This window comes from Rhincodon typus, chromosome 31 (assembly GCF_021869965.1).
Source record: "Rhincodon typus isolate 14 chromosome 31, sRhiTyp1.1, whole genome shotgun sequence".
NCBI lineage: Eukaryota > Metazoa > Chordata > Chondrichthyes > Orectolobiformes > Rhincodontidae > Rhincodon > Rhincodon typus.
The window spans coordinates 37,966,698-37,991,197 of NC_063362.1; the positions used below are offsets into that span (position 1 = coordinate 37,966,698).

Consider the following 24,500-nt stretch of genomic DNA (forward strand, 5'->3'; position numbering starts at 1 on the left):
CGTACTTAGGTACCTTTGTACTTAAGATGGCGCCATGTGTGGTGACATTAGACACTTTTCACTGTACGCCTGTATTAGTACACGTAACAATAAAATCTAAATCTAAGAAATCTAAATCTAGTTCAAGATGATGGTTCATCACCAACTTCTCCAGACCAATTAGGAATGAACAATAAGTGCTGCCCAAGCCAGCAATGCCGACATTCCTTGTATGAACAAAAAAAAGTGACGGCTGTGTGACTCTGGTGGGTTTCTGCACCCTTGTACATAATACCATTCCACAAGCAATCCTCCTCTAGTTCAGAATGTTCCATCCTTTTTTCACAGTTTCTTGCATATGACTGTTTGGTGTCACTGTTGCATCATGCTGCACTTCGCCATGTCAATATCATATCACCGCTCTATGAGTCAGTAAGAGCTAGGGGTTGTCAATGTCCGAAAGGTGATGTTTCAGTGGGATTTGAATGGACTGCAATTGTACTCAAGCTGCATATCTCTGAAATACAATTCCATATATAAATTTTCCACATCATTCCTTCACTGCATGATGATTTAAATATCATCTTAATGAAGTTATTCATTTACCACCGCTAAACAATGAAGGACATTGGAATATTCAAATATAAAAGGTGGTGTTAACTGCCGTTAAAAGCACAAAGCTAATATTTTATGTTTCCCTTGCACGCTCTCACTGAATGTATTTTAATGAATGTTTGGTCCTTGCTGAATCTGCTGCCCCAATTTTGGGCTTCATAACTTCTCCCAACTATCAGTGTTGGAAAACAATACCATTAATTCATTCAGACAAGAAAAATATTTGCATTGATTTTTTTCATTTTTTTTTGCATCATGAAACAAAGTATCCATTTTTGTTGAATAGCATAAATAATTGAAGTTCACTTGGATTTAATTATTTAAGCAATTTCTGTAGTGTCATTTATTTCATTCTAAGAGAAAAGCAGAAAAAGAATGAAAACAGAAATCAGGGTCACTCAACATGTGTAAGGCAAAGAAAATGTTAACATTTCAGTATAACATTTGTTTATCTAGTTATTATCATCTTGTTGTTTGTGAGAACTTGCTGTATGGAGACTGGCTGCCATGTTTTCTAGTACACATTACATAGACTATATTTCAAAAGTAAAACCTTTTGAGACATCTGTGGGTTGTGAGAATACAATAGAAATTTATGTCTTTCTCTCTTTACAGCAAAATGATGGACAATTTACAGTTATTCAGCTTGTTGGCATGCTTCGTGGAATTGCTGCCGGGATGAAATATTTGGCAGACATGAGCTACGTACACAGAGATCTGGCTGCTCGTAATATTCTCGTCAACAGCAACCTTGTATGTAAGGTTTCCGATTTTGGACTGTCCAGGTTCCTAGAAGATGATACATCAGATCCAACGTACACAAGTGCTTTGGTAAAACAAACTATTAAATTAACCAGAGATAACAAGGTGTAGAGCTGGATGAACACAGCAGGCCAGGCAGCATCAGAGGGGCAGGAAAGCTGACGTTTCGGGTCTGGACCCTTCTTCAGAAATGGGGAGGGGAAGGAGACTCTGAAATAAATAGAGAGAAAGGGAGGCGATGATGGAAGGTGGATAGTGGAGCCAATAGGTGGAGAGAAGACGGACAGGTCAAGGGAGCGGGAATGGAGCCAGTAAAGGTGAGTGTAGGTAGGGAGTTAGGATGGGGGTTGGTCAGTTGGGAGGGAGCAGCAGGTAAGTGGGAGGGAAGACAGACAGGTCAAGGAGGAGGGGATGAGGCTAGTAAGTAGGAGGTGGGAGGAGCAGATAGGTGGGAGAAAAGATGGACAGGTCATGGAGGCGGGGACGAGCTGGGCTGGTCTTGGGATGAGGTCGGGGGTGGGGAGATTTTGAAGCTTGTGAAGTCCACCTTGAGACCATTGGGCTGCAGGGTTCCCAAGCGGAATATGAGATGCTGTTCCTCCAGCCCCAGGGTGGCATCGTTGTGGCACTGGAGGAGGTCTAGGATGGACATGTCGTCCAAGGAGTAGGAGGGCGAGTTGAAGTAGTTCGCGACTGGGAGGTGTAGTCGTTTGTCACGAACCGAGCGTAGGTGCTCCACAAAGTGGTCTTCAAGCCTCCGCTTGGTTTCCCCGATGTAGAGGAGGCCACATCGGGAACAGCAGTATCGGAGATGGTCCAGGTGAACTTAAGGTTGAGGTGGGAAGTGTGAGTAAAGTGGATGAACTATTCGAGCTCCTCGTGGGAGCACGAGGCGGCGCCGATACAGTCATCGATATAATGGAGGAAGAGGTGGGGGATGGGGCCAGTGTAGATGCGGACCATCTCTGATACTTCTTTCTTCTTCCTGGACCTCTGTTTCTATCTCTGGCAACCACCTGGAAACTGATATCTATTTCAAGCTTACCGACTCCCACAGCTACCTAGAATACACCTCCTCTCACCCACCTCCTTGCAATAATTTCATCCACTATTCCTAATTCCTTTGCCTCTGCTGCATCTGCTCCCAAGATGAGGCATTCCACTCCCGGACATCCCAGATGTACTCATTTTTCAAGGACCGCAATTTCCCCACCACAGTGGTCAAAAATGCCCTTAACTGCATCTCTCGCATTTCCCGCAACTCATCCCTCACACCCCCTCCCCGCAATAACAACAAAGACAGAATTCCCCTCGTCCTCACGTATCACCCCACCAAACTCTGGATTCAACGCATCATCCTCTGCCACTTCCGCTACCTGTACTCTGACCCCACTACCAAGGGCATTTTTCCCTCCCCACCCTTATCTGCCTTCCGGAGGGACTGCTCTCTCTGTGACTCCCTCGTCCACTCCACACTCCCCACCTCTCAGTCTCCTATGCTCCAGGGATAAAAGTCCAAGCCTATCCAATCTTTCCTTCTAACTCAAACCTTCCAGTCCAGGTATTATTCTAGTAAACCTTTTCAGCTCTCTTTCTCGTTTAATAATATCCTTCCGACAGTCGGGCAACCAGAACTGTGTGCAGTGCTCCAAATGTGGCCTCACCAACGTTTTATGCAGCAAGTCATAGATCAGGGAAGGTGGTAAAAGAGGGGGAGGTGTGGCATTGTTTAGTCAAGGACAGTATTACGGTGGCAGAAAGGACGTTTGATGACAACTCGTCTACTGAGGTAGTATGGGCTGAGGTTAGAACCAGGAAAGGAGAGGTCACCCTGTTGGGAGTTTTCTATAGGCCTCCGAAAAGTTCCAGAGATGTAGAGGAAAAGATTGCAAAGATGATTCTGGATAGGAGCGAAAGTAACAGGGTAGTTGTTATGGGGGACTTTAACTTTCCAAATATTGACTGGAAACGCTATAGTTCGAGTACTTCAGATGGGTCAGTTTTTGTCCAATGTGTGCAGGAGGGTTTCCTGACACAGTATGTAGATAGGCCAACAAGAGGCGAGGCCACATTGGATTTGGTACTGGGTAATGAACCAGGCCAGGTGTTAGATTTGGAGGTAGGAGAGCACTTTGGTGATAGTGACCACAATTCGGTTACGTTTACTTTAGCGATGGAAAGGGATCGGTATATAAAGCAGGGCAAGAGTTATAGCTGGGGGAAAGGCAACTATGAGGCGATGAGGCAAGATTTAGGATGCATAGGATGGAGAAGGAAACTGCAGGGGCTGGGCACAATTGAAATGTGGAGCTTGTTCAAGGAACAGCTACTGCGTGTCCTTGAGAAGTATGTACCTGTCAGGCAGGGAGGAAGTGGTCGAGCGAGGGAACCGTGGTTTACTAAAGAAGTTGAATTTCTTGTCAAGAGGAAGAAGGAGGCTTATGTAGAGATGAGGCGTGAAGGCTCAGTGAGGGCGCTTGAGAGTTACAAGTTAGCCAGGAAGGACCTAAAGAGAGAGCTAAGAAGAGCCAGGAGGGGACATGAGAAGTCTTTAGCAGGTAGGATCAAGGAAAACCCTAAATCTTTCTATAGGTATGTCAGGAATAAAAGAATGACTAGAGTAAGATTGGGGCCGGTCAAGGACAGTAGTGGGAAGTTGTGCGTGGAGTCCGAAGAGATGGGAGAGGTGCTAAATGAATATTTTTCGTCAGTATTCACGCAGGAAAAAGACAATGTAGTCGAGGAGAATACTGAGATACAGTCTATTAGACTAGACGGGATTGAGGTTCATAAGGAGGAGGTGTTAGCAATTCTGGAAGGTGTGAAAATAGATAAGTCCCCTGGGCCGGATGGGATTCATCCTAGGCTTCTCTGGGAAGCTAGAGAGGAGATTGCAGAGCCTTTGGCTTTGATCGTTATGTCGTCATTGTCTTCAGGAATAGTGCCAGAAGACTGGAGACTAGCAAATGTTGTCCCCTTGTTCAAGAAGGGGAGTAGAGACAACCCTGGTAATTATAGACCAGTGAGCCTTACTTCGGTTGTGGGTAAAGTGTTGGAAAGGATTATAAGAGATAGGATTTATAATCATCTAGAAAGGAATAATTTGATTAGGGATAGTCAACACGGTTTTGTGAAGGGTAGGTTGTGCCTCACCAACCTTATTGAGTTCTTCTAGAAGGTGACCAAACAGGTGGATGAGGGTAAAGCGGTTGATGTGGTGTATTTGGATTTCAGTAAAGCGTTTGATAAGGTTCCCCATGGTAGGCTATTGCAGAAAATACGGAGGCATGGGATTGAGGGTGATTTAGCGGTTTGGATCAGAAATTGGCTAGCTGTAAGAAGACAGAGGGTGGTGGTTGATGGGAAATGTTCATCCTGGAGTTCAGTTACTAGTGGTGTACCTCAAGGATCTGTTTTGGGGCCACTGCTGTTTGTTATTTTAATAAATGACCTGGATGAGGGCGTAGAAGGATGGGTTAGTAAATTTGCGGATGACACCAAAGTCGGTGGAGTTGTGGATAGTGCAGAAGGATGTTGTAGGTTACAGAGGGACATAGATAAGCTGCAGAGCTGGGCTGAGAGGTGGCAAATGGAGGTTAATGCGGAAAAGTGTGAGGTGATTCACTTTGGAAGGAGTAACAGGAATACAGAGTACTGGGCTAATGGTAAGATTCTTGGTAGTGTGGATGAGCAGAAAGATCTCGGTGTCCATGTGCATAGATCACTGAAAGTTGCCACCCAGGTTGATAGCGTTGTTAAGAAGGCGTACAGTATGTTAGGTTTTATTGGTAGAGGGATTGAGTTTCGGAGCCATGAGGTCATGTTGCAGCTGTACAAAACTCTGGTGCGGCTGCACTTGGAGTATTGCGTACAGTTCTGGTCACCGCATTATAGGAAGGATGTGGAAGCATTGGAAAGGGTGCAGAGGAGATTTACCAGGATGTTGCCTGGTATGGAGGGAAGGTCTTATGAGGAAAGGCTGAGGGACTTGAGGCTGTTTTCGTTAGAGAGAAGAAGGTTAAGAGGTGACTTAATAGAGACATACAAGATGATCAGAGGATTAGATAGGGTGGACAGTGGGAGCCTTTTTCCTCGGATGGTGATGGCTAGCACGAGGGGACATAGCTTTAAATTGAGGGGTGATAGATATAGGACAGATGTCAGAGGTAGTTTCTTTACTCAGAGAGTAGTAAGGGCGTGGAATGCCCTGCCTGCAAAAATAGTAGACTCGCCCATTTTAAGGGCATTTAAATGGTCATTGGATAAACATATGGATGATAATGGAATAGTTTAGGTTAGATGGGCTTCAGATTGGTTTCACAGGTCGGCGCAACATCGAGGGCCGAAGGGCCTGTACTGCGCTGTAATGTTCTATGTTCTATGTTCTATGTTCTAAGTCTGGTCCCTCCTTCAGCCATGTTTCTATAAAAGCTATAATATCCCAGTCCCATGTACCTATCCATGCCCCAAGATTATTTGCCTTACCTGTAAGGCCTCTTGCATTGAAATAAATATAGTTTAAGCCAGACTTCTCTTGCTATCTGCAGTGCTATTGCTTGCCCTGTCCAGTACTAGGATGACCAACACTGTCTTTTCTATTTAACTTGCTCTCATTAACTTTGTACTGTCCACAACCTTCTCGTTCATCTCTCTACTGCATTGGATCCCACCTTCCTGCCAGATTAGTTTAAACCGTCCCAAGTGGCTCTAGCAAATCTCCCCTCCAGGATATTGGTCCCCCTCCAGTTCAGGGGCAACCTGTCCCTCTTGTACAGGTCATCTCTACCCCAGAAGAGATCCCAAAGATCCAAGAATCTGAAACCCTGTTCCCTGCACCAGCTCTCAAGCTACACATTCATCTACCAAATCCTTCTCTCGCTAACACATGGCAATGAAGTAGTCCAGAAATTATGACCCTTGAGTTCCTGCATTTTAACCTTATGCCTAACTCCCTATAATCACTCTTGAGGACCTCATTCCTTTTCCTACATATGTAGTGGGTATGTACAACGAACGCCTGGCTGCTCACCTTCCCCCTTCAGTGTTTCATGCAACCGCTCAGAGACGTCCTCAACCCTGGCACAAAGAATGCAACACACCATCCTGCAGGTTCGATTGCGGCCACAGAAACACCTGTCTGCACCTCTGACTAGCGAGTCCCCTACAGCTAACTCTCACTTGAACTTTGTCCAACTCTGGTCTACAGCAGAGCCAGTTATGGTGCCACAGGCCTGGCTGCTGCTTTTGTACTTCCTAGAGAGGCTGCCCTCACTAACAGTATCCAAGACGGTATATCTGTTAGAGAGGGGAATAGCCACAGGAGACTCCTGCACTACCTGCCTGCCTTTCCTGGCAGTCACTCATCTTCCTAACTGAACCTGTGGTGTGACCACATCACTGTAACTAGTGTCTATCATACTCTCTGCCCCCTGTATGCTCCTCAGCATGTCCAACTGAACCATGTGTTCTGTGAGGAACTGCAGCCAGTCACACTTCTTGCAAAGATAGTAGGAACTGCAGATGCTGGAGAATCTGAGATAACAAGGTGTAGAGCTGAATGAACACAGCAGGCCAAGCTCCTCTGATGCTGTTTGGCCTGCTGTGTTCATCCAGCTCTACACCTTGTTATCACACTTCTTGCAGACATTGTTGTCAGGGACATTAGACTGCTCTCTGATCTCCTGCATCTGGCAAGAGGCACATATCACTGCCTTAACTGCCATCCTTCATCCTTCACAGTATGATAAAGAACAGGATCTTACCTTGCCCTTACCTCATTGCTGATCGTCCTCCTCACTGAAGCCTGGTATTCATCAAAGCCTACACTTAAACCTCCAGCAGCACTCCAATTACAAAGCAGCCCTTTCTCAAAATGACCACGTCAAAAATGGCCACTCCGCTGTACCTTGCATCCGTTTTATTTGGTATTAGGCAGTCGCTGGTGACTGAGCTGACACCTCCGAGAATCCTCCTCAGTCGCTTCTCCGCAATGCGCTCTATTGGATGTTTTTGCACCGTTTGCTGACACCAGCTTTTCTGCATTCCCCTCCTTGTTTACGGTGACTGAGCCAATTCTTCCCAGAATCCTCCTCAGTCTCTTCTTAGCAATGCCTTCTGTTCCTTCTCAGCAGATCTATTACACTCTCGATTTCGTGCATGCCTCACAGTGTCCCCAGCTACAAGAGTCCAACTACAAAACCTGGGCTTCCAGGAGCTGCAGCTGGAGACACTTCCTGCACATGTACTGGCCCTGGGCACTGGAACTGTAGGCAACTTCCCATGGCTTTGAGCTCTCCTGACATGATTTAGCTGTTTAAATTAAACTTTTTGGAACATGCTTAATTACTGTAGGTCCCTTATTCAATGGTCCTCATTACGATAGATAGAGTGCTTACAAACTTTCAACACAGAAAAAGTAAAAAGCCTGCCTTTCCCTCTACGCCAAATTCCCACTCTACTCCAATATCCCAAAAACTCTCACTGTGGCTGTGTCTCATTTAGGATGTGTTCTCAGCCAACTGCTTGTGAAGAACTTTCTGATCGTGAGCTTCCAACAGTCCCTTTCTTAACTAGAGCTGAGGTGAGCTGGAAATACTCATACTAGTTAAGACCCAAAGTAATCAACACCTATTCAGACATCAGGTGCCTGACTGTTAACTATCACATAGTCAGCAAAATAAGCTATCATAATTTTTTAACTGGACTTATGATGTTTCTCAAGTACAAGGATCAACTACAATTAATAGAATCCAAATCCTCATCAATCCATTTATGTCTTCCTGACAACACACATTCCCACTTAGCTTTGTACCCTCTGCAAATTTTGAAAATGTGAAAAATTACATTTCATCCCCATGTCCAAATCATTGATTATATGTTGTGTTCACCTGGGACCCAAATGTGGGACTTTTTGCTACCAATTACCCACATGAAAATGACTCATTTATTCTTAATCTTTGTTTTTGTATCAGCCAATCATGAATTCACGCCCATATATTATCTCCTATTCCATGTGCTTTAATCTTTCTAAACAACCTCCTCAGAGGACTTTCTCAGATATTTTCTGAAATTCTAAGTATACTTTATCCATCAGCTCTCCGTTCTCAGCTTGGCTACTAACATGCTCAAGAATCGCCAACAAGCTCGTCAAACATGATTTCCCATTGCAAATCTATGCCAACTACACCCAAAAAAATTATTACCATCTTTTATCCCATCCTTTATAATAGATTCTAGCATTTTAACGACTACTGATGTAAGAAATATATAAATTCTATAGAAATCTTTTGAATTTTTTTAGAAGGTGGATGAAGGAGCTGACAGTTTTAATGTGGCCTAAACAAAATGTAACACTGTGAGATATAGAGTTTTCAATTTCTTCTTTTATTGCAGGGAGGCAAGATTCCAATACGGTGGACAGCACCAGAGGCCATTCAATACAGGAAGTTCACATCAGCCAGTGATGTCTGGAGTTATGGCATAGTCATGTGGGAAGTGATGTCATATGGGGAGAGACCTTACTGGGATATGACCAATCAAGATGTATGTTATTTTCTTTCTACTACTGTATTTGATGCTCTTTGGCATGTTTAAATATATTTCTCTCCTGTTAATATTCATTTATTGACTGTATACTTACCCTCTGCATTCGTCCTTCCAAAATGCATCACCTCGTATTTGTCTGAATTAAATTCTATCTGTCAGTTCTCTGCCCAAGTCTCCAGCCTGTCTATATCCTGCGGTATCCTCTGGCAATACTCCAAACTTTCCGCAACTCACCCAAACTTTGTGTCATCCTCAAACTTACTAATCAGACCACATACATTCTCCTCCAAATCGTTTCTAAATATTACAAACAAAAGTTCCCAGAACTGATCCCTGCAGAACACCAATGGTTATAGATCTCCAGTCAGGAAAATGCCCTCCAACTGCTATTCTCTGTCTTCCATGGCTAAGCTAGTTCTGTATCCATCTTACTAGGTCACTATAGGTCTCATATGACTTTACCTTCCGTATCAGCCTGCCAAGAGGAACCTTGTAAAAGGTCTTGCTGAAGCCCATATAGACAGCATCCCTCATCAATCATCTTTGTCACTTCCTCAAAAAACTCATTCAAGTTTGTGACTTCCCTGGGATAAAGCCATGCTGGTTGTCACTAATAAAAATGTAAGGAAATCCCATCTCTAAAAATCTTCTCCAATAAGTTTCTTTCCACTTTTATATGGCTCACTGTAATTTTCCTATTGCCTTTCTTAAACAAAGGAATGATATTGGCTAATCTTCAGTGCTCTGGACCTCTCCTGCGACTGAAGACGATTCAAAGATTTTGTACAAGGGCCCAACAATTTCCTCCTTGCCTGCTTTCGCATTCTGGGATAGATCCCATCAGTTCCTGGGGACCTGTGTACCTTAATGCTTTTTAAAACACCCAATACCACCACCATTTTTATATCAATATGCTGTAGAATGTCAGTATACCCCTCTCTGGACTCACCATCCATTATATCTTTCTCTTTTGTGAAAACCAATGCAAAGTGTGCGTTAAGGACCTCACCCACCTACTCCAGTTCCATGCATAAATCGTCTTTGTTCTTGGGTGGACCTACCCTTTCTATATATATTGTTTCTTATATATGTATAAAATATCTTGAGATTTTCCTTAATCCTGTTTGCCAAGGACATTTCATAGACCTATTTGGCCCTTCTATCTCCTTGTTTAAGTTCTTTAATGTTTTCTTTATATTTTTCAAGTGCTTTGTTTGTCTTCAGTTTCCCAAACCTTATGCATGCCTGCTCTTTCTTTCATAATTTCTTTTGTCATCCAAGGTTCCCAAATCTTGTCATATTTATCCTTCATTTTCACAGGAACATGCTGGTCCTGAATTCTAATCAAATGGTCTAATCTCCTCTACATTAAGCCTATCCAAGAATTACTTGCAATTCCTACTATGGTGGTATCCATCTCTCTTCTTTCCATCTCTCTACTACTCTCTACCTCCTGGTACTTGCATCATGTTAATTTAAACTCTCCCTGAAAGCAATTAACAAATTCCCTCACAAAGAAATTGCTGTCAATTCTGCCTAAATGCAAACACCCCAGTCTGTACAAGTCTGCCCCAGAGGTGGACTCAATGTCCAAATAATCTAAAGCATCGCTCCTGCACCATCTTTCTAAACAAGTGTCCATCTGCTTTATCTTGTTTAAATGCTCATTTGAGTGTGATATTTTGAGTAATCCAGATATTATAATTTCCAAGTCCTGCTTGCTAATTTCCTATAGGACCACATACCTCTTTCTGTCTGTACCAGTGATATGCAAATGGACCACAGCTGCCAGTGTTGACTGTTGCTCTTCAGAATGCCTTGTAGCCGCTTGGTGTCATTACATATAAACCTTATGCATGCCTCCCTTTTCTTTTTGACTAAACTGACCATTTCTCCTGTTAGCAGAGGTCTAACTTGTCCTATATAGATACAGCATGATCTCCTTGCTCTTGTACTCTATGCCCCTGTTAATAAAGCCCAAGAAACTATCTACTTTACTGTACCACCAGTCCTACCATCTTAGTGATCTATGCACATGTACAGCCAGGTCTCTCTACTCCTGCACCACTTTAAGATTCAATTGTTTTATTTGTCAGTCTATGCTGCGTGTTAAATTCAAACTATGGTAATGCTAATACCATATATTTTAATTGGTCATGGTTGCATGTTGTATTGCAACCATAAAATTGTGCCTGTCAGGCTAAATAAAATCATTTCTTCAGAATGTTTTCATAGCAACATAAGTGCTTGAGTATCAGTAGTATCACTTTACAGAATCACTTTCCTTGTAACAGCAAAATATGAATATGGTTTATCTTATCAGGTGATCAACGCTATCGAACAAGATTATCGTCTCCCTCCACCCATGGACTGTCCAACAGCTCTCCATCAATTAATGCTTGATTGCTGGCAGAAGGAACGCAACAATAGGCCCAAATTTGGACAAATTGTGAATACCTTGGATAAATTGATCAGAAATCCAAATAGTCTAAAAGCTGTGACTCCACTGACTTCAGGGTGAGAACAAGTCTTTTTCTTGAATTTTTTTCCACAACTATTCACATATAACTTTCTGTCCATCTTCTGGGCCTCATTGATCATGCAGACATTTTGCATCTACAACTGAAAGTCACAATGTTCACTAAATGACTATCATAACTGAATTGGTCAGTGATCAGTTAAATTCTTGAAAAGGGTGTAAATTTGGAAGAATGCAAGTGTATTAGGGAAGACTTACACATCAGTGTGATTCATGGACCTGCACCACATTGAACATCTAGTACAGTAATTTACATTGCTGTTACAGGCTGTGTATCTTGATGCTCCTTGTGGCTTGAAACTATTGTATTGAATTGTCAGATTAATTACCTCAGAGCATTGTGAATTTCTATCCATTATTCTGCTTCCATGTTGCTATTGTGGACAGTCTACATCCCATTGTTCCATTCATTGTATTTTGTCCCCAGGGTAACCCTCCCATTACTGGACCGCACAGTTCCTGATTTTTCCAGCTTCACAACAGTTGCTGAATGGTTGGAGGCCATCAAGATGGGTCAATATAAAGATAACTTTTCTAATGAAGGCTTCACATCATTTGACCATGTGTCTCAAATGACATCAGAGTAAGTTTGTATTGTTGTTTAATAATATGATTCCATTCAATTCTTATAACTCCCCAATATGAGCACCAAGTGCTGTTAGTTCACCAAAGCTAAAGTTTATCATTTTTTCATTTCTACTATGACTTAATCATTTAGCACTTTCTTAGCAGGGCCCAATTTCAAGACTGAGAAGTGGACGGGACATCTTAAGACAGGGTGTTGGGTGTAGTTGGGAACCAGACTATTTGAGGAGGGGATGTGAAGCAAATGGAGATAATGAGGAGATTTCATTGATTTTTATAAGCACAATCAAGGTAGATTACTACCAGTGAAATGCACCACTGAGGAAGAGATATGAAGATAGGTCAGATGATCATGTGGCTAAAGGGATGGTTTAGGACGCTAGGCTGTTGATTTTTGGATTGCTAGGACAGTTTCTGGGTTAGATGGGACCTGTACAAACTGGACATGTTGCACCTGAACTGGAATGGATCCAATATCCTTGCTGGGAGGTTTGCTCGGGCTGTCATGGAGATTTAAACTAATTTGGCAAGGTGTTGGGTACAGTGTAGATGTAGGGAACAAGGTTCAATCAAATATAGAAGGACAGTCCAACAGGTAGAGAAAACATGGACATGTTAAGGCATATGAGAAGACCAGAAAGCTAAATTATATCTATTTTAATGCAAGGAGCCTAACTGGTAAGGTAGTTGGACTTACAGCATTGATCAGCATGTGGGAATATACTATTGTTGCAATCACTGAAACATTTGTAGTGATAGTAACAAAGTCAGCCAAGTGGACCTCATAAAAATGAGTTCCCTGATTGGGGCAGTTAATCTGGTCCAATCAGAAAGTCCTGGCTGACAGATAAGAACATCCTGTTCACTGACAGCTTGCTCTGATGGAGCTGGATCAGTGTCAAGGACTCTCCACGTGTAGACAAAAGGTGACTCGGTGATGGGATACTGGCCTCTATAGAGTTATTTCAGTGGCAATGAGAGTGGGATTAATGATGTACCCTTGCAACCATGCAAAAGTGCCTACCAGCTGAAGTCCAACTGGACTTCAAGCAGACACTTCAACAGACTTTATCATTGGAAAATGTGGCAAGTGGAGCATATGAGTTATAGGCTCTTCCGATGGAAGTGGACACTCTCGCCAGTCTGATTGAACTTGGGGAACACCACTTGAGTGAAGGCAATTGCACAGCCTCACTCTGGAAATATCCTGAACAGAGGGACTCTAGGTCAGCCCACAACAAATCCCCAAACAAAGCCAGGCCTCGGCCAAAGGGTTAAAATTTTCTTCAGGATGTGGGCCAGCAAGCCATTGTAATTCCTGCTGGTATGTGGATTCGAGATGCTTACAAAAGAGTCCCACTAGACCTAAATTGAGTAAGAGAGCTCATAGGCTGGAATCCAGGAGAATGCGCATCATCTGGTTTGGAACACTTAAATTGCTTAGCAACATCCAAATCAACCAATCAAAATGAACATCTGGTTAAACTGTCACCTGGTTCTAATGGGGGTCGATACTGGTGCCACTGTTTCAGTGATCACAGAACCAGTCTTTTATAAAGTTCACTCTGGATTGCATCCCTTATGTTTGTGTTAGACTGAGAACTTATACCTGGGAACGTTTACAGTTTATGAGAAGCAGCTGATTTAGATACCACTGATCATAGTAAAAGGCTCGTGCTCAAGCTTGATGGGGCAAAATTGGTTGAGGAAGATTCACCTAGATTGGCTGAACATTTTCAATTAGAAAATAGCTAACTGAGTGAAGTCCTAATTAAATACCCAGACATTTTTCAGGAAGCACTAGGGACTATCAAACAAGCCCAGGCCCTTGCATGTTGACCAGGAAGCACTTAGAATATAATAGGATATGCTTTATTGTCATGTTTACTCCACTACAGAAACACAGCAGTACAGTGAAAAGGCTTTACAATGGCTGACTCTAATGGTGCCATCTTAGGTACAAGCACATAGGTACAAATCTTGGATATAAAAGAAGAATAAAAGGAAAAGTAGCAGCATTACTTAGTGTCTAAAAAAAAGTTAGAAGTAAGATAATTATAACATAGTTACAGGATTAACATTACAGACTGGTAAAGAATTTCAGATTGGCATTACATTGCAGCAGCTCAGTGAGCATGTGATCTGACCACCCGAGCTAGGGCCCAGTCCAACAACAGTCTGGCTCCGCTCTAAGCCTCCAGTCCACTCCACACCGGCACTCAGTTGCATCAAGGTAAGTTGCGCTGCTCCAGGACTCGTTTCCCCTCACTGCTCCAGGGCTCATTTCCCTTCGCTGCTACAGGACACATCCCCTCGCGCTCCTCTGGACACGTTTCCTCTCATGCTGCACCAGGGCTCGATTCCCCTCGTTGCTCCAGGACCCGTTTCCCCTCGCGCTGCTTTGGGACACACTACCCTTCACGCTGCTGCGGAACTTGTTGCCATTCACTACTTCAGGACTCGGTAGCCTTCACTGCCCCAGGACTCGCTTCTCCTCACGCTGCTCCAGGACACACTTCACCTTGCATTACTCTGGGACTCATTTCCTCACGCTGCTCCAGGACACACTTCACCTTGCATTACTCTGGGACTCATTTCCCCTCGCACTGCTCCAGGACTCATTTTCCGTCGTGTTACGCCGGGACGTGCATCCCCTCGTGCAACTGCGGGACTCATTTTTCCCCTCACTGCTCCAGGACTCATTTCCCCGCGCGTTACTCCGGGACGCGCATCTCATCGTGCAACTCCGGGACTCGTTTCCCTTCACTGCTCCGGGACATGCTTCCCCTTGTGCTACTCCAGGGCTCTTTACCCTAGCGCTGCTCCAGGGCTCGCTTCTGCTCACTATATAGTTGTATATCACAAAATAGTGATCACCGAATAGCTAAGTGCTGTGATTCATGTACTTTGCACTTCTATGATGTGAAGTCCATCCAAGAATGCTGGATGTGGCTCAGAGTCCTGCATGAACTGCGATTAGACAAATCCATCCAGCTGACAATGTAAAAAGGTTTCATTCCTTGTGTTAGCATCAGCAAGCAAAAGCATTTTTAAAACAAGTAACTCTGTCAGGGGTAGGTGATAGCCTAGTAGTATTATCGCTAGACTGTTAATCCAGAAACTCAGCTAATGTTCTGGGGATCCAGATTCGAATCCTGCCACGACAGATGATCGAATCCCCTGTCTCCCTATTTATTTCAGAACCCCCTTCCCCTCCCCCATTTCTGAAGAAGGGTCTAGGCCCGAAACGTCAGCTTTCCTGCTCCTCTAATGCTGCTTGGCCTGCTGTGTTCATCCAGCTCTACACCTTGTTATCTCTGGAGTATTGTGTCCAGTTCTGGCCACCTCATTACAGGAAAGATGTGGAAGCGTTGGAAAAGGTGCAGAGGAGATTTACCAGGATGTTGCCTGGAATGGAAGGAAGGTCTTACGAGGAAAGGTTGAGAGAGCTAAGGCTTTTCTCTTTAGAACAACGAAGGATGAGAGGTGACTTGAAAGAGGTGTACCACATATTGTCCACCCTCAGCTGATGAATCGGTATTCCTCCATGTTGAACAATAATTGGAGGAAGCACTGAGGATGGCAGGGCACAAAATGTACTCTGGGTGGGGGATTCAATGTGCACCACCAAGAGTGGTTCAGCAGCAGTACTACTGATCGAGCTGGTCGGGTCCTAAAGGACATAGCTGCTAGACTGGATCTGCACCAGGTGGTGAGGGAACTAAGAAGACACAATAGCATACTTGACCTCATCCTTACCAATCTCCCAGCTGCAGCTGCATCTGTCCGTGACAGTATTGGACAGAGTGACCACTGCACAGTCCTTGTGGAGATGAAGTCCCGCCTTCACATTGATCGTTTAATCCAGGCAAGTGTGAAGTGTTGCACTTTGGGAGATCAAATGTTAAGGGAAAGTATACAGTTAACGGCAGGACCCTTAACAGCATTGATATACAGAGGGATCGCGAGGTCTTAGTCCATAGCTGGACAGAGGCCACAGAAGTAGTTAGAGGTGTTAAAAAAGACATATGACATGCATGCCTTTATTGGTCTGGGCACTAGGGACAAGAGTCAGGAAGTGACTTATAAAAGTTTGGTTAGGCTGCTCGTATGTTCAATTCTGGTTGCCATGCTACAGGAAGGCATTGGAGAGGGTACAGAGGCGGTTTATCACAATGCTGCCTGAATTGGAGGGTATGAGCAATAAAGAGAGACTGGACAAACTAGTGTTATTTTCTCTGGAGCGGCAGAGGGAAGACCTGATAGAAGTTTACAAAATTATGAGAAGTACATATAATGTTATGGACTAGACCAGACCTCCTCAAAATATTTTAAGAAGGTAGCCTAGACCCTAACCTTTTCTTATTTTAAAGGCAAATGTGAAGTGCCATGTTCCAGATGCAGTGTGACTGGTCAAACTACTTAATGTTAACCAAAACACAACACACTGTAGTTAAAATCCAACCAAAGAAAGAGGAATTTAGAATAATTTAACTCTATTGGAAAACTTAACAGAATAATAGACACAGTAGGTAATATTAATTAACTGTTCAAATATAGTAACATCCCATAAACACACTTCTTGGCATAAAGGAAAATTCAAAAAAGTAGATTTGTCTCACAGGTATCCCGGCAGCAGAGAGAAACCCCAGCTTCTAGCTATAACCGAGAGAGGGAAAAGATACTTTCTACTTCTTCAAGCCCACAACAGCAACTGTTTAAAGCTTAACCTAAAACTTGAAAAAAACTAGAAATCCTGGTCTGTGAGAGCTGGCCACACCAATTCAGGCTGCCTCCATTGTTCCAACTTTTAATTAAAAAAAACCGAAGGTCTCACAAGTTATTTACTCTAGTAGTTTTGGTAGACTGCTTGTCACCTCTACCTTACAACCTCTCTTCAAAAAAAAAATAGAATAACATCTTAAAGTATCAGTATAGTCACAATAAAGTTGACAGTCAGAATCTTTTTTGCAGAGTTGAAATGTCTAATACAAGAAAGCATGCGTTTAAGGTAAGAGAGTGAAAGTTCAAAGGAGATGTAAGGGGCAAGTTTTTTTATACAGACAGTGGCAGGTCACTGGAATGCGCTGCTAGGGGTAGTCATGGAGACAGATACAACAGGTTTTTAGATAAGCACATGAATAAGCAAGAAATGGAGAAATATGGACCATGGGCAGGCAGAAGGGAGGAGTTTAACTTGGCATTATGTTCATCACAACATTGTGGGCCAAAGGGCCTGCACTTTGCTATTCTCTGGTCTATATCCAATCTATATTCAATAACCTTCCTCGCTATCCACAACTCCACTGATTTTCATGTTGTCTGCAAACTCACCAAGCAGATTACTTGCATTTTCATCTGTATCATTTATATATATTACAAACAGCAGAGATCTTAGGACTGATCCTTGTGGAACACCTGCAGTCAGAAAATCACCCCTCTACATCAACCCTCTGTCTTCTATAACCAAGCCAATTTTGTATACAACTTGCCAATTCATCATGTGACTTGATCTTCTGGATCAGCCTATCATGAGGACTTTGTCAAATGCTTTAGTAAATTCCATGTAGACAACATCCACTGCCCTACCCCCATCAATCATCTTTGTTACTTCCTAAAAAACTGAATGAAGTTTGTGAGACAAGACCTCTCCTCCATAAAACCACGCTGACTATCCCTAACAAGCTCACTCTTCTATATATGCCAGTAAATCCTGTCTTTAAGAATCTTCTCCAATAATTTGCCTACTGTTGATATAAGGCTCTCAGACAAAGGAATAACATTGGCTATTCTCCAGTTTTCTTGGACCTCACTGTGACTGTAGACTATGCAAAGATCTCTGTCAATCTCTTCCCTTGCTTCCTTTACTATCATGGGATAGATCCCATCAGGCTCAAGGAACTTTTCCACAACGGTTTTCAAGACCCCCAACACCTCCTCCCTCTTAATATCGACATGCCCCAGAATATCAACAGACTTTTCCCTAATCTTGTTCCTTCTCCATGGCAAAAACTGGTGCAAAGTACTCATTAAGGACTTCACCATTTCCTTCAGGTCCAACTCTTAAATTCCCACCTTTGTCCTTGTGTGGGCTTATCCTTTCCCTAGTTACCCTCTTGCTCCTGTTATACATATAAAATGCCTTCAGATTCTGCTTAATTCAACTTCCTAAGAATATTTCATAGCCTTTTCCAGCCCTCATAATTTCTTGTTTAAGTTCTTTTCTGCTACCTTTATACTCCTCAAGGGCCTTGTTTGATTTCAGTTTGCTAATTTATCTTTTTGACGCAACTTTCAATATCTCTTGTCATCCAAGAATCCCGAATCTTGCCAGCCTTAAATTTCATCCTCATTGGAACATGCTGGTCATGAACTCTGATCGACTGCCTTTAAAAGACTATCACATTTCAGATGTGGATTTGCCTTCAAACAGCTGCCCCCAGTTAATTTCTCCAGTAGCTGCCCAATACTGTTGTAATTAGCCTTATTCCAATTTAGCACTTTCACCCGAGGACCAGTCTTATCCATAGCAATCTTAAAACTTACAGAATTATGATCGCTGTTCTCAAAATGCTCCCCCACTGAAACTTAAATCACCCGGCTAGGTTCATTCCCAAATTCAAGGTCCAGCATGGCTCCTTCCCTTGTTGGACAATTCACATGTTGTTCTAAGAAACCCTACTGGATGCACCTAACAAATTTTACCTCATATCAGCTCCTAACACTAAGGGAGACCCTGTCAATTTTGGGAAACAACCCTGCTTTTACATATTCCCATAATTTGCTTGCATATTCATTCCTCTATCTCCCACTGGCTATTGGAAGGCCAATAGTATAACCCCGTCATAGTAAGTGCATCTTTCTTATTCATAAATTCTACTCATATGGCCTCTTTGGATGAGCTGTCTAAGATGTCATTGTGCACATCAGTACAAATGACATTGGTAGACAAAGAGATGGGGTCCTGCGAAATGAGAATAGGGAGTTAAGTAAGAATTTAAAAAGTAGGACCTCAAGGGTAGTGATTTCCAGATTACTCCCAATGCCACGTGCCAGTGAGGATAGAAATAGAAAGATAGGCCATATGAATGCATGTCTGAGGAGCTGGTGTGGGGGGCAGGGTTTTCAGTTCTTGGATCATTGGGATCTCTTCTGGGGTAGAGGTGACCTGTACAAGAGGGACAGGTTGCACTGGAACCCAAGTGGGATCCAATATCATCGCGGGGAGATATGCTAGGGTTACCTGGGAGGGTTTAAACTAATTTGGCAGGGGGTGGGACTCTGAATAAGAAAGCGGCCATCGTAAAGTCAGGGGGAAATACATTAGCTATTCAGCATAGCCAGAGGCACAGTAAAGGGAGGGAACGGACTTCTGATTTAAAGTGCATTTATTTCAACACACAAGGCCTGACTGGAAAGGCTTATAGCATCAATTGGTTCTGGGGACTGGTATATTATAGCCATAACAGAAACAGGCATGACAGAAGTACAAGTGAGTGAGAAGGGGGTGTTACCCTTTTGATAAGGGAGGACATAACAACTTAGAAAGGATATTCTTAAGGGGTGATCAAATTAGATCATGTGGTTAGAACTTAGAAACAAGAAGGGGATGGTCACTCTGATGGGACTGTATTATAGACCACGAAATAGCCAACAGGTACTAGAGGAGCCGACGTTTAAAGAGATTGCAGATACCTGTAGGAATAATAGAGTAGTATTGGTTGGAGATTTTAATTTCCCCTGTATTGACTGGGTCACGCAGAATGTGAGAGGCCCAGACGGTGCAGAATTTGTCAAATGTGTCCAATAAAGGTTCCGAAACCAATATGTAGAAGGCCCTGCTCAGAAGGATGCAACAGTGGACCTCCTTTTAGGAAACGAGGTCGGACAAGTGACTGAATTGTCAGTCAGAGAGTGCTTTGGATCCAGTGACCATACCTCTCTTAGTTTTAATATAGTTATGGAAAAAGATAAGACAGGTCCACAGGTTAAGATACTAAACTGGAGCAGGGCCAATTTTGGGGCCATTAGGCAGAATCTACCAGAGGTCAATTGGGTGAGTCTGTTGAAGGAAGAGGGACAACGGGCAAATGAGAGGCTTTTAAAAGTGTGATATCAAAAGTCCAGGACAGTATGTCCCTGGTAGGGTGAAGGGAAAAGCTGGCAGATTTAGGGATCCCTGGCTGACAAGGGATATTGAGGCTCTGGTCACGAAATAGAAAAAGGCATACATTGTGTTAAAGCTATCGGGCTCAAGTGAATCCCTAGATAACTACACAAAGTGTAGGAGCATGCTCAAGAAGGAAATCAGAAGAGCAATATACAAAATTATGAGATTGATCAGGCAGATATGTTTAAAGAGAATCCCAAGAGGTTTTATAGCTACATTAAGAGTAAAAGGGTGGCTAGAGAGAGAATAGGTCCCCGTAAAGATCAGCGTGGCCATTTGTGTGTGGAGCCACAGAAGATGGGGGAGATTTTTAATGAATATTTCTCCTCAGTGTTTACAAAGGAGAGAATCATGGATGCTAAGGAAATAAGGGAAACAAGTGGGGCTGTTTTAGACCGCATACGCATTACCAAGGAGGAGGCGTTTGCAGGCTTAAAGTGCATTAAGGTGGATAACTCCCCTGGGCCTGATCAAGTCCATCCTCTAATATTGTGGGAGGCTAGGGAAGAAATTGCAGAAGTCGTTGCAGAGATTTTTGCTTCATCTTGCCACTGGTGAAGTTCTGGAAGACTGGAAGGTGGCTAATGTTGTTCCATTGTTTAAGAAAGATAGCAAAGACAAGCCAGGGAGCTACAGGCCAGGTGAGCCTGATATCAGTGGTAGGCAAGTTATTGGAGAGGATACTGAGGGACAGGATCAACCAACGTTTGGATAGTCAAGATCTGACTAGGAATAGTCAGCATGGATTTGTGCGCAGGAAATCATATCTGACAAATGTTTGAGTTTTTCGAAGAGGTAACCAAGAGGATGGATGAGGGTAGGGCAGTGGATGTTGTCTTTATGGACTTTAGTAAGGCCTTTGACAAGGTCCCGCACAGCAGAGTAGTCATGAAAGTTAGGTTGCTGGAGTCTCAGACTGGAGGCCTGTGACTAATAGTGTGCCACAGGGGTTGGTGCTGGGACATAAATGATCTGAATGTGAATGTACAAGACATGATTAGTAAGTTTGCAGATGATATAAAATTAGGAGGTATCGTTGATAGCAAGGAAGGTTATCAAAAATTGATAAGATGGGGAAGTGGATTGAGGATTGGTAAATGCAATTCAATACAGATAAGCATGAGATGTTGAATTTTGGAAAGTAAAACCAAGATAGGACTTACACAGTAACGTCCTGAGGAGTGTTGTGGAACAGAGGGACCTAGGACTACAAGTACATAGTTCACTGTAAGCATCATCACAGGTGGTGAAGAAGGCATTTAGCATGCTGGCCTTCATTGGTCAAGGCATTGAGTACAGGAGTTGGGATTTTATGTTACAGTTGTATAAGTCGTTGGTGAGGCCGCAGTTGGAGTATTGTTTACAGTTTTGGTCACTCTGTTATAGAAAAGATCTTGTTAAACTGGAAAGTGTGCAAGGAAGATTTACGAGGATGTTAGCAGGTCTAGTAGGCCTGAGTTATAGGAAGACGCTGGCCTGGGTAGGACTTTATTCCTTGGAACATAGGAGAATATGGGGTGACCTTATTAAGGTGTACAAAATCATGGGGGGCATTGATAGGATGCATGTAGTCTTTTTCCCAGGGATGGAAATTGAAAACTAGAGGGCATAGGTTTAAGGTGAGAGGTGATAGATTTAAGAAGGACCTGAGGGGCAACTTCTTCACGCAGAGAGTAGTGCGTATATGGAATGAGCTGCTGGACAAGTGGTTGAGGCAGGTACAATAGCAACATTTAAAAAACACTTGGATAGGTACCTGGATGAGAAGGGTTTAGAGGGATATGGACCATATGCAGGTAATTGGAACTAGCTGAGTGGCACCATGGTCAGTATGGACCAGTTTGGTCAGAAAGCCCTGTTTCCATGCTGTTTTACTCTATGACTGTGTGACTCCATGACTATGTCCTCTCTTAGTTTAATTGTAACATTCTTCTTAATCAGTAATGCAACTCCTCCGCCCTTTATACCTCTCTGTATCTTGCCTGAAACATCTAACCCTGGAATGTTGATCTGCCAATCCTGCCCTGCTCTCCACCAAGTTTCTAAAAAATAGTGTTGTAGTCCCATTGAACTAAGCCAGGCCCTAAGCTCATCTGCCTTACCAGTTTTTCTTGCTGCATTAAAATAAATATACTTCAGACTGTCAGTCCTGCCATTTTCATTAACCTGGTCCTGCCCATCCTTCCTATTAGACTTACTGGACGTAACACCTACCTTCTCCGCAATTACTCCGCATGCTGACTGCTGCTCTGTTTCCCACCACCCTCCACTCTAGCTTAAGCTCTTCCAAGTGGCACTAGTAAACTTCCCTGCTAGGATATTGGTGCCCCTCTGATTTATGCACAACCTGCCAATCTTGTATAAGTCCCTCCTGCCCTGGAAGAGATCCCAATAATCTAAATATCTGAAACACTCCCTCCTACATCAGACATTCAACTATATTACCCGAGATAGTAGGAACTGCAGATGCTGGAGAATCCGAGACAACAAGGTGCAGAGCTGGATGAACACAGCAGAAAGGGTCTGATGAAGGGTCTAGGCCCGAAACGTCAGCCTATCTGCTCCTATGATGCTGCTTGGCCTGCTGTGTTCATCCAGCTCTGCACCTTGTTGTCTCAACTATATTACCTTCCTATTTCTGACCTCACTAGCACATCGCGCAGGTTGTAACCCCGCAATTATAAACCTAGAGTCCTGCTTTTCAATTTCCTACTTAACTCCCTAAACTCCCTTTGCAGGATTTCATCTTTCTTTCTGCCTGTGTCATTTGTACCAATATGGGCCATGACCTCTGGCTGCTTACTCTTCCCTTTCAGAAAGTCCTGTGCAGACTCAAAGGCATCTTTGACCTTAATACCAAGGAGGCAACACACTATCTTTGAGTCTCACTCATGGCCACAAAAGCACTTATTTGTGCCCCTGACTTTAGAGTTACCTGTCACTACTGCCTGCTGACACATCAACCCTCCCTGCTGTACAACAGAGCCAATCGTGGTACCACTGATCTGACTGCTGCTTTTGCTTTCCCTTGCGAGGCCACTCCTGGAGGAGGGGCACCCCCAAACAATCTCGAAAACTAGTCTTTTTGGTGGTAACCCAATGCTTTCTTGTCTATGTATCCCTTATTTGTGGTGCAACCAGCTCACTAAATATGCTGCCCATGATATTCTCAGCCTCATGGATGCTCCATAGTTCCAGCCACCCACAACCCTCTGGAAGGTTTTTCCTCACATCTCTATGCCTCCTGATCATTGATCCCTCCACCAAGGTTAAAGTTTCTTCTGGTTTACGCTTCATAATTTTACACATCTCAATCATATATATCTCAATCTCCTCTGCTCTAAGGAAGACAACCCGCCTGTCCCATCTCTCTTCATAACTGAAATTGGCCAGCCCAGGCAACATCCTGGGTAAATCTCCCCTGAAACCTCTCCAGTGCTATCACATCCCTTTTACCAATGTTTTATACAGTTCTAGCGCAACCTCCCTGCTCTCCTCCATGCCTTTACCTCACATGCCTTCTTAACCAATTTATCTACTGTCCCACATGTACACCAAGTTCCCTTTGATCCTCAGTGCTTCCTAGAATCCTACCACTCATCGTGTATTCTCTTGCCTTGTTCTTTCTGCCCAAGGCTATCACCTCGCAGTTATCCTGATTATATTCCATTTAGCACTGATCAGATCATCTGACCAGCCTGTCTATATCCTTTCATAGGGGTCTGAACTATCCTAATAGTTAAGAGAGTGTTGCACCATTAAAAATATTAGTACTGAGGGAAGACTGTATTGTCAGAGAGGCGCAATGAGTGAGACCATGCTGTTGAAGTGGCAGTGCTGGGGGATTGCTCTGCTGCCTGAGAGTCCATATTGAGGAAGTGCTGCACAGCTGGAAGGGCCATATTTATTTTCAGAACTACCTGCCAATTGATGTTGCTTCTAAGGATACTGTCGCATAAACATTTATGCTGAATCCATCCCAGCAGATCTATGTGTCTGAAACTTCTGGTACTTGTCTGACAGAGACACATAGACCACTGATTCAGTTTTCAGGTCAAGATTCTACTTTTCTCCAAAAAATAGAATTATACTTCCTACCCCAATAGTTGCTGCACCATCAAAACAGCCTAACACTTGGTTCCTTCTTCTGTTACATGTACATGCTAATTAAGTACAATGATCTCCTTTTTGAGAATGAGTAGTTTTTACTTTTAGTCACAGACTGATTTATCTGATAACTGGATAAAATGATTCTGTAAAGGTCACACGTGCCACTTCAACAGCTTGGTCTCCCTCATTGTGCCC

The 24,500-nt window shown here is 43.3% G+C and overlaps 1 protein-coding gene across 1 annotated transcript in view; it reads left to right on the plus strand.

Moving 5' to 3' along the window:
• LOC109922779 (ephrin type-B receptor 2) overlaps positions 1-24,500 on the plus strand; it is a 383,441-nt gene that overhangs the window by 348,636 nt on the left and 10,305 nt on the right. Inside the window, exons 13-16 of the mRNA XM_048614910.1 lie at positions 1,210-1,425; positions 8,749-8,898; positions 11,225-11,418; positions 11,868-12,023. Of these exons, the coding sequence (XP_048470867.1) occupies positions 1,210-1,425; positions 8,749-8,898; positions 11,225-11,418; positions 11,868-12,023 (716 nt within the window). The remainder of the gene's footprint in view (positions 1-1,209; positions 1,426-8,748; positions 8,899-11,224; positions 11,419-11,867; positions 12,024-24,500) is intronic.